Source organism: Lactuca serriola, chromosome 9 (genome assembly GCF_051521515.1).
Source record: "Lactuca serriola cultivar US96UC23 chromosome 9, Lser_US96UC23_V15, whole genome shotgun sequence".
NCBI lineage: Eukaryota > Viridiplantae > Streptophyta > Magnoliopsida > Asterales > Asteraceae > Lactuca > Lactuca serriola.
In genome coordinates this window covers 102,954,017-102,964,857 of record NC_136416.1, presented here as the reverse complement: position 1 = coordinate 102,964,857, position 10,841 = coordinate 102,954,017, and the positions used below count along the sequence as shown (strand labels likewise).

The 10,841-nt window shown below is 34.8% G+C and overlaps 1 protein-coding gene across 1 annotated transcript; it reads right to left on the bottom strand.

Annotated features, from left to right (window-relative positions):
* Positions 1–328: 328 nt before the first annotated feature.
* LOC145074642 (ATP binding microtubule motor family protein) lies at positions 329–4,269 on the bottom strand. The gene is made up of 11 exons (XM_079020985.1): positions 3,770–4,269; positions 3,502–3,670; positions 3,003–3,393; positions 2,699–2,904; positions 1,531–1,810; positions 1,274–1,434; positions 1,140–1,186; positions 1,022–1,043; positions 863–925; positions 726–764; positions 329–592 (listed from the first exon to the last, which is right to left on the bottom strand). Exons 1-11 carry the CDS (start codon positions 4,015–4,017, stop codon positions 548–550), a joined length of 1,671 nt encoding a protein of 556 aa, XP_078877111.1. The 5' UTR covers positions 4,018–4,269; the 3' UTR covers positions 329–547.
* Positions 4,270–10,841: the final 6,572 nt, after the last annotated feature.

Genomic DNA, 10,841 nt, shown 5'->3' with positions numbered 1-10,841 from the left:
TTCAAAAAAATTTAATTGCCAAATAAATCATTTGATTTTCTTATTTTATTTTCTAAAAGACTCTTGAAAGCTCTAAATTGAAAAAATGGATCTAAACTGAATTATAATTCGGATGTTTCGATCCGAGTTTAATTTAGTTTGAGCTATTTGACATAGATATTTCAATGACACTTATTTGGATCAGATCGAGCCGCTTCATTCAAACATACACCTCTCATAGAATCATATATGAATACTTATCAAATTTAGACATCTACCTTAAAATAAAGATACAATGGAAAAAAATGCCTATTATGTCGACGTCAATTTCGTGGGATTCCGTTGCAAATGAGCACAAAATTAAATTCCATTTTGTCGACGTCAATTTCTGGTAATATGAGTTACATTCTACAAACCATACACGCAATCCAAATAATTGCAACATGATTGACTTAGATGTGGTAATACAATATTACCACCATCCATTATTTTGCTACCTTATCATCAAACAACTAACATATTTCTTTCTCTATCCTCTCAACAACTCAAGTGAAGTGAAAACTTGAAATCAATCAAACAACCCTTTCGCTGTTCTTCCAAACATGTTCCCAACCTGCACAAAATGTACAAACAGAATTTACATTTTGAATCAAATATCACACATTGTAAAACAAAAAACATCTACTTGAACCTATGGTTTTCTTTGTGAAGCATAAAAGGGTGAAAAAAAAAAAAACTTATATTACCTGTTTGGATGAAATTCCAATTTTCTCCAAATCATTTAGCTGCACGCAAGTATAAGTTGTTAGCCATCATAACAAAAATAACTAACGTTCAAATTCATATAAGAAATTAAATGAAACCAAGTTATGGCATGACATACGGATTTGAGTGGAGTCATATCTCTAAGCTCAAGTATGTATTCAGCCATCTTTTCTCCAATTCCCTGAAAAAATAAATTCACAGGATAAAAAAATAAATTCACAGCTCAAGTAAGTATGTAATAATAACTTAACTTGTTATAAAAAGATGTGAAAATTACCTTCAACTGTAGAAGCTCTCCCCTGGTTTGGAATCCAAAAATATAGTTGAGAGTTTAGCATTTAAATTCTCGCATAAATTAAAACAAACAAGAAATTGTCAAATTGACTTTAACTTACTTGTTCGCTGTGTTTAGGAAGTTGACGTATTCTTGGGCGAGAGTGCTCTGTGATTGAAATTTCAAAACATTATGAGGATGACAAGCTAAAAATAATAATAATAATAATAATAATAAATGTTTAATCGTTTTTACCTTCAAATTACAACTCATTGCTTTGAATTTATTAAGTGGAGTGTCTGTTTCATCCGCAACTGAGTCGTGTTTAGGAGTGATTGGATCAATAATGTTGGAGTTGATGGGAAATAGCACTTTCCTTGTTGGTGTCATTTTCAACCCTTTTTCAACTTGTTCCTCTGATACACACGAATTTGTAATTTTGCATGCGTAACTAAAAATAATAATAATAATAAAAAAATAAATAAAAGAAAGAAAAAAAAAAAGGTGAGTACCTAATGTGGCAATTGGCTTTGGTTTTCCAGAGCTCTGGAATGTAATGTGCTTCTTCGTAGAGCTTATAGAACGGGGAGTTGTAGTGAATGGAATATCATTTTTTGTCTTTCCTTTAGATTCGAGCCATACCCTAAGCTTTTCCTCCATGTCAACTTCAGTCCCTCGGGTATTATTATTATTATTATTATGCTTCTGAGCAGAGTGTAGAAAGTTAGAGACACGTCGGGACCTTGCTGCCAAACTAACTGTATGGACAGATTGTTCATACTCCCCTGGATTCTGGTAACATAATAACCAACAAATTAGTAATTGCAGTTAAATAAAACAAAGAGTAAATTACATGAATGGTCCCTATGATTTAAAATAATTTGCACGTTTGATCCTTATCTTATCTAATAAACATACCCCAACCCCAGCCTCACCTCTCCTTATCTTATCTAAAAATACTATTTTAATTTATTTAAATAAGAGTAAATTACACGAATGGTCCCTATGGTTTGGATAATTTATGTGTTTGGTGTCTAATTTAGTTTTTTTTAACTCAAAAGGTCCCACTATTTGTTTTTTGTTACACACTTGGTCCCTAGTGTTTGTTTTTGTTATGTACTTGGTCCATGTCTTACCTAAAAAATAGAAAAAAATGATGGGTAGGTAAAATAAGATGTATTTATTTAAATAAATTTAAAAATAAACAATAGGGATAAAAAATAAGTTAGGAACCAAACACGTAAATCACCCTAAACTATAGGGATCATTCGTGTAATTTATTATTTAAATAAATGCATAATAGTCATTTTAGCTGAGACAGGGGACAAAACACATAACAAAAATAATCATTAGGAGCTTTCCGAACTAAAAAAAATAAGTTAGGGACCTAACACGTAAATCACTCTAAACTATAGGGATCATTAGTGTAATTTATTATTTAAATAAAGGCATAATAGTCCCTTTTAGGTAAGACTTAAACCAAACACAACAAAAATAAATTAGGAGCTTTTCGAACTAAAAAAATAAGTTAGGACCAAATACGTAAATTACCCTAAACCATTAGGAGCCTTCCGAGCTAAAAAATAAGTTAGGACCAAACACGTAAATTACCCTAAACCATAGGGACCATTCGTGTAAATTACTATAAAACAAAATGGCTAAAAAAGTTAATGAGCTTACGAGGCAAGCGACCATTAAAGCATGATTTGTTCCCCCTAAGGAATCTTGCAAAATCCGTGTGAGTTTGGATTCTCTATACGGAATCCGAGTATTCTTGTTATTGAGCGCATAAATGACGTTTGATAATGCAAATAGAGACTGATTAATTTTTTGACTCTCAATAAGTCGAACACCTTCATTGCCACTTCTCCTGTTATCTTCATTGCCTGATGAATGGAAAAGTAACTATATTTTATCAACTATATCATTATCAACTAAAGAAAATACTTTTATATGGGTATGTTTTTTAAAGAAGAAATTTAACCTGCTAAATCAATGAGATTTAGTTTCCCAATCAAAGCACCATTTTCACAAGATCTTGAAACAGAAATGACGAGTACCCCATGGCTTCTACTTGAGACATCATTAAGACCTGTGTGTGCAACTTTTCGCCTCTGTATTCCACGAAGGAAAACGTCATGAAAATCAGACATTGAATATATTGGGATTTTGGATAGATTTCTGAGATGAGGATTCCCTTGTTTATCATCTAAAATGGTAATTTCTTTTGGTTTTGGTGTGTCTTCTAAAAGATCATAACATCGATCCATGTAGATCTCGTAGTATGAAACTTGTACAGTATTCCCAATCTTTTCACACATCGAGAGGATGCTTGATGTAGCCATTCGCATCAAACCTGGCAACTCATCACTTCCCTGTATCAAGTCAAAACATTTAGGGTTTCAACTCAAAATCAATTGAAAATAAGTGAATGGAAAACGAATCAGGGGATCAAAATTAATCAAGAAGAGAAGAACACAAACCTGCATTGTAAAAGTTTTTCCACTACCAGTAGCTCCATAAGCGAAAACAGTGGCATTGAAGCCGTTTAGTACAGCAGGAATCAGAGGCATCACTTCTCTTTCAAAGATCCGTATCAGATTGTTATCTTCTTGACCATAAAAGGAATCTAGCTTGTAATTTTCATTCCGACTGCGAAGAAATAACATCATTTCGTGTTTTAAAGTTTCCATCCAGCTAAACAAACTCGGAGAGAAAGAGGGGAGAAAATTAAAGAGATCGTATACATACCAAGAGTGTGGATCTTTGAGTCTCACAGTAACTTCTGAGGCAGATTGTAGTGGTGAATCAAGAACGGAGACACATGGTATTGATTTATCGATATCAGCATCATTTGACCTAGAAATCTCGTGAGGCAAGAATGGACGAATCCTTGCGATTACTCGCACCATTGAGGTCGAATCAAGAGGTAAATGCTTGTTTGGAGTGCGCTCTATATGCGATGTTGCACTGGAAGAATTTAGTTGAGGGGTTGACATTTGAAAATTAGCAAACACAGAGATGGAAAATGTTGAGATTTGGGGAAAAAATTCAGCGAATGGATCGAGAGTGGTTAATTGTTGCAGGATTTGAGCAATTGGGGAGAAATGGATCGATCGTTCGCTAAAGTTACTGAAGCAAATGAAATTGGTGGTACTTTTGACCGTTGAAGAACGGTTTGAAATTCGAATTGGGTGAACGTTGCAACTTGCAACTGTATGTGTGGAGTATCGTTATTCTAAATTCCCTCTGAAAATGAATGGGGAGTCGCGTGTGAGAATGAAATTAGTTAATTTGTTAAAAATCTTTAGATAATTTTTTCATATATTATAAAAGCCCTTAAAGTTTGCAAGTTTTTTCTGTTTTTGCCCATAGTTGTTTTTTTAAGTCCATTAATATCTTACATTTGCTTTAATTTTTTCATTTATATCATTTGGGTCATCCACAAAAAAGTTTCAAATTTTTTTCATAAATTTTAATTAAATCCTAAAAGTTTTTTTTTTTTTAAACAGAAAAGTCTCAATATTTTGATGTTTTGCCTAAAGTAATGAATTTTTTTTTTATTTTTTATCTTTGAACAACAAATGATAGATTATATGATTTTTTCAAAATACTGAGGCTTTTCTGTTTTAAAAAAACTTTTAGGATTTTATTGAAACTTTTGAAAAAAATTTAGGACTTTTCTGTAAATAACCTATATAATTTCACTGGTTTTTCTCACATTCGTCGGTTACCAAGGCCAGGTGGATGCCATATAGCCTCATTAACACCGTCAAATAGAAAACCCCTTTCCGTTTTGTAGCTGTTAGCCTAACCCCCCCCCCCCCCCCACCCCATCTTACATAACCTTTTGTATTGTCCACTTAAACTTTCGAGTAAACACATAATCGCATCATAAAAGAGGGTTTTTGAAGAAGAATAGAGTATGTTTTCTTCAAGTTTGGAGCCAAATCAAGATAGTCTTCTTCGCAAGGTAAGTTCTTATTGTGTTCTGATCATGTGTCTTCTTCAAGTTTGTAGTGTATAATGTTTGTGTTTATGCAGGAGTGTGTAATGGCTTCGTCATTCGAAGGGTGTGTCGACCTTTTGCTGGCATACATGAGCATTTTTTGGGTTGAATGGAATTTATTTTGAGCTCCACGACATTTACATAGACCACGAACCACAACAAAAGTTTGTGCCAAAACTTGATAAACGTAAGGATATCTTCATAAATGTTCTATTAAGTGATGAAACCTACAAAATTATAGTATCACTAAAGAAATCAGAGCCCAAGTGTACCATGTTACTTATTGGACGAGTGATTAAGATGAAGATGAACTAGTTAAAAACAACTATAAAATTCATGATCCAACCATCAGTAGAAGAATTGTTGCTAAACGTGGAAAGAGAAAGGAAGATAGTAAATTCCCTTTCAGTCTTTATATTGATGTATAAGGAAAGATCTTTTCAGCTCAAAGCATTAAATGGTAACAATAAATGTTATGTGTAGTTTAAGTTTGGGTATATTGTGTCCCATGAAAGGATAAGAAGGCATTATATCACTGAAAAAGAAGCCAAAGATGAAACTTCGGGAAATGATTGTTGACATAAAACAGAAGTATAGGTGTGTAGTATCTATAGGACAAGTGAGAAAGGCAGAAAATGGGACAAATGTTTGAAAGAAGCTAAACTTATTGAACATTATGCAAGCATATGGGATTATACCCATGAGTTGTAAAGATTAGCCATGGGGTCCTCATGCCAAGTCGGTGTAATGACCAATACAGATGGAAATAATTATTTTCATAGGTTCTATGTACGTTTCAATGCATTAAAGTGTTAGCTGGAAAAGAGGTGTAGAAGAGTAATTGGGTTGGATGGGTGCTTTCTAAAAAGGAAGGTGAAGGTGGAATTGCTAACAACCATTGGTAGATATGCCAACAACCAAGATTACTAATTAACTTGGGTTGTTATTGATGTAGAAAAGAAGTCTAACTGGAATTGGTTTCTTGAGCACCTTACTAGTGATGTAGATCTTAATGATGGAAGAGGCTTGGTGGTTATATCAGATCAACACAAAGTAAGTTATTTTGTAAACTGTGAATCATTTTCAAGTTACTTATAAATACTTACCTGTATCATGGTTTCTTTATAGGGTTTGCTTGAATCTATAAATGATACCTTGCCACATGTGGAGCACAAGCAATGTGCTAGACACATCTAAGTAAATTTTAGAAAATCTTACATTGTGTTGGAGTTCAAGAAGGTGTTACAGGCTGTAGCTATGAGTTGTGTGGGAGGTGACTTCAAGAGACACCTGGGTACAATTAAGCTGCTCAGTCATAGTACATATGAGCATGTACATTTCATATGCAAGTATACATACAATTCATATGCATATTCATATGCATTTTCATATGTATATTCATATTTATATGAATTTAAAACTATTCTTCTTCACTTTTAAATTTCCTACGAATTTTCATCTGCATATCAATATACATTGCATATGTATGTACATATGCATATACATCTTATATGTATGTATATGCATAAACATTTCATATATATATATATATATATATATATATATATATATATATATATATATATAATGGAGCGTTCAATTGAGAAAATTTATTATTTTGAGAACAAATTTGAGGCACATATTTTTTTTTGAAATAAAATCATCAAACAATATGTAACATCCCACATATAATTCCTATGGCTTGAAACTAGAATTAGATAAGTATAGTACGTATGGAAGTACCTATCTGAAAGGAAGGTAACGGCTGGCACATAGGGACATCGGTTTAAGCTCCCTCAATGGGTAGCTTTATCATATAGAATAGGTCTCTGGCTTGCTCCTGTCTGCTCTTTGGTTCTCTATCGGAAAGAGTTGTAATCTTTCCTTTCTGTCCACTCCACTATTGATTCCCTTTGGCTCGCTCTGTCCTAGTAAGTCATCTCACTCTCCTACCTTGACTTTAAAGAAGGGACATGTCTAACGACTGCTACCTTGACATAAAAATTTTTGTTTTTATATTATTAAAGCATTAGTACATATTATTCCCATAAAACCAATGTAATTTAGTTTTAGAAAAAACATCATCAAATCAGAGTAAATCATGGAATGCGGAACAGGTGGTGTGTACGCTGCAATCATCCTGACCCCTTCCATTTGAAAACCAAGTAACTGAAAAATAAACTAAAAATTGTAAGCACAAAGCTTAGCGAGTTCCCCAAGATACCACATACCACACAAACATAAATCACATATTAGGCCCCTTTCCCTCCATCGGGCCTCTCCCGGTCTCGAGTCACACTCGGCCTCGAGCCCCGCTCGGATTACAGATCTATCAATCACCATGCCTAACCTGACATTGGGCCCCGCCCAATACACACATAATCATATAAACATATAACCTTGCTAGACCATGTAATAATCACAAATACTATAGCACACTATACAACCATCAAGCCTCTCCCGCCATCGCGCCTCGCCCGGTAAGCATAAAAGCAACTACTAATAACTAGCATACAATATACTTATCAGGCATTACCTGGCATCGGGCATCACCCGGTAAACATACCATCCCATAACACATGCACGAGTTACACAGACATCTAGCTTTCTTACATAAAAATCGTGGGCCGGCTTTGATGCCTGCGACCTGCTAAACCCAATAAGGAGGCTCACCTCGCTCTACCGAATCACATAGACGATCCATGGATGCTAGCTAACAGGTCCCCGAACTGTCAATATCAAAACAACACCCAATCAATAATTGGGTTCCAATCCATAACCATAAATCCATACTTGGGTAAAAAGAACATTTTACCCTTAACCTAGCTTGGTCCAAAACTAATGCCCAAACTCACAATCTGAAAGGCCCGAAAGCCATATAATCAACCAAGGCCTAAAGATGGCCCAATTTTCCAAATTGGGCCTAAACCCCTTACATGGGACTTACCTTAAAGCCCAACCAATTTACCTCATCCAAAACACTTATACTCAAATAACCCATTAAGAACTCAAACACCCAAGCCCAAAATGAATCCCAACCACGAAGCCCAAATGAAAAAATCCACCTTAGTAAGTATGTCGGGCGTACTCAATGACTTAGTGACTTTGCATGCCTCAAAAGAACTAATCTTCAAGATAAAGCATTATACTTTCACCAAATGGACACCATCTCATGCATGGGGGATTCCAAATCCTAAAGGATGCAACTTTATGCATATAGAACCTCAGAAACACCAATAGTGGCAACTCATAGCTCATGGAGTGGTACCAAACCACTAGATCTCATTATTGTGGCTAAAAAGGGACAAAAACTCACACAACATAGATCTAAACCAACAATGAACAAGATCAAAGCTTTTTACCTCAAACAAGCTGTAAATGAAGCACATAATCAAGATCCATAAGCTTTTCCTTGATCCACAACCTTGTATTTGTAACATCCCAAAAATCATGGCCAAAAATTTGTTTTTAATTATATTTCTTATAAAACTGTTTACTGACAAACATCATCGATAACATATAAGTTCGTAAACCCATAATCAATATTCATAAAAACGTGTCATGGAATAATAATAATATATCAGAGTACAATCCCAAAACATCATAGTGCGGAAATCATGTGTGTGATACGTTGCTACCGTGCCGACTCCTTCCCCTTCGACGAAGAGGTACCTGAAAACAAAACTGAAAATTGTAAGCACAAAGCTTAGTGAATTCCCCCATCATACCACATACCATACATCAAACATACTGCTGGGCAATTTTAGGTGCCCGACCTACCCATGTCAAGTAGTTCTAGGGTGCTGACCTACCCTGCCAGGCGATTCTAGGGTCCCCGACCTACCCATGTCAGACAGTTCTGGGGTGCTGACTTACCCTCTAGTTTATTCCAACTGGCTCGGGACACTATTTCACCCCTATTACTACCACAAAAATATATCATAAACATACTGTCAGGCATATCTAGGGTGCCCAACCTACCCTTCGGTCCAACAACCTAACTTGGGGACTATTCCCCTCTGACTACCACTATCACATATAACGTATCATGCTAGCACATAAACATATTAGGTAGTAGCTGATGAGTTTTGAGCACTACATCAATCCTATGGTGTACATGTAAACCCTAAAGCTTTGGATCTAGTTTGTTTAATGAACATGCAATAATCATCCAAATCTCATGAACCCTAGATCTAGCATACAATAATCGAATTAACATATAAATTAGGGTTTAGGTCTAAGCTTGATGGTTATGTTGCAATAAAAATCTCAATTCTTCTTGATCTTGACTCTTGAAAGCTTAGTGCCTCAAATGTTGCACCTCTAATGGAATCACAAACACCATGAGCAACAAGATGACTTAGGAGAAGGAGGAGAAGGCACAATAAGTCCAAGAACCCTTAGGGATCACTTAGCCACGTTTTTGGGGCCTTAGGGGTTCCTTATATAGTTAGACTATTAGGGTTATCAAACAAGGAAACCCTAATTTGACTGATTAAGCTCTAAGAAGCCCATAGACTCCCTCCTTAGAAGCCTTGGACGAATTCTTATGGGTTTCCCCATAGATTTCGTCCACTCCAACTTCTATGGAGTCCATTAGCCCATTTATGCAACTATCTTATAATTATAATATCAGTCCCCTTTATTTAATTACTCTCTTTTAGTCACAAAATTAATTCTTAATTAATTCTTGACTAATATAAATTAAACAATATGATTTCTCCTTTAATATATTATTCTTATAATATATTAATAAATCATAATTAATCATATTTCTCCTTAGTTCATCCTATTAGTTGCTATGGTGAAGGTAACCCAAAAGGACCATGCTCATAATTGGGTCAAGTACATTCCAAAATAGTTATGGTCTTAGACACCTAATCCAACAGTCTCCCACTTGGATAAGTCTAATAACTATTTTCAACTACGACTTCAGAACCTGATCAACAATCGAAGCTTTTAAAAGCCGCTATCAACTCTAATCTTATCAGTAATGCGTCCTTTAGATAAGGGATCATATATTCCTCCATTCTAGATATCGTATGAACTAAGAAAGGTATTTTAATCATACTCTCTGTTCATGTGTTGTTTCCCAATTTCCGATTTATGATGACTAACAATAGACTACAATTGAACACATCAACTTAGTCCCGGCTTGGCTAAGTGCTTAGGGTGTCATCACTAAACCATCGAGGGGCCCACATATATCGCTTTTATCCCACTTTGGGTAAAAGGAATGGATTAACTTCGACTAAAATACTCGCTTGTACCTACTCATCAAAACACATACAACAATATGTTTTATAACACCAAGTTACTGGTGCGTTTACATATTATCAATGTGCAACCGACTTACAGAATACAACTCACATGTCTCGGTTTCAACAATATAAAATATTATCGTCTCACCAATCACTTGTGATAAAATCCATGAAGCGATCCAAGTGAGCGTGGGTTTAATCCAATATTCTGATCTTATAGGAGCACTCATGAACTCTGCAACAAACTTGTGCTATCTCTAAACACTTTAAACAATCTTCAAATAGATTCATGACAGTCCAACTTCAATACCTACTTATAAAGTATTTATCAACTTTGGATGGTTTGAATAACCTATTTATTCTAGAAGTCAAAACATGCAAAGTGAAACACAAGAATAATCGAATCCAATATGGCCCCAAACTTTTGAGTATAAATAAAAACTCCTTTTATTTAGTCACCATATTGATTACACATTATTCATTGTATAATGTTTCGGGTAATCAACTTATTACTTGAATTGTAACAACAATTGTCCCATGCACCAAGCATGCA

Bases quoted from the DNA above. Each gene is read 5' to 3' on its own strand.
- LOC145074642 (XM_079020985.1), bottom strand. From the start codon at position 4,017: ATGTCAACCCCTCAACTAAATTCTTCCAGTGCAACATCGCATATAGAG. The intron at 3,394-3,501 runs GTTTGTGTTCTT...GACTTGATACAG, and splicing joins GAAAAACTTTTACAATGCAG to GGAAGTGATGAGTTGCCAGG. The intron at 1,187-1,273 runs GTAAAAACGATT...TTTCAATCACAG, and splicing joins CAATGAGTTGTAATTTGAAG to AGCACTCTCGCCCAAGAATA.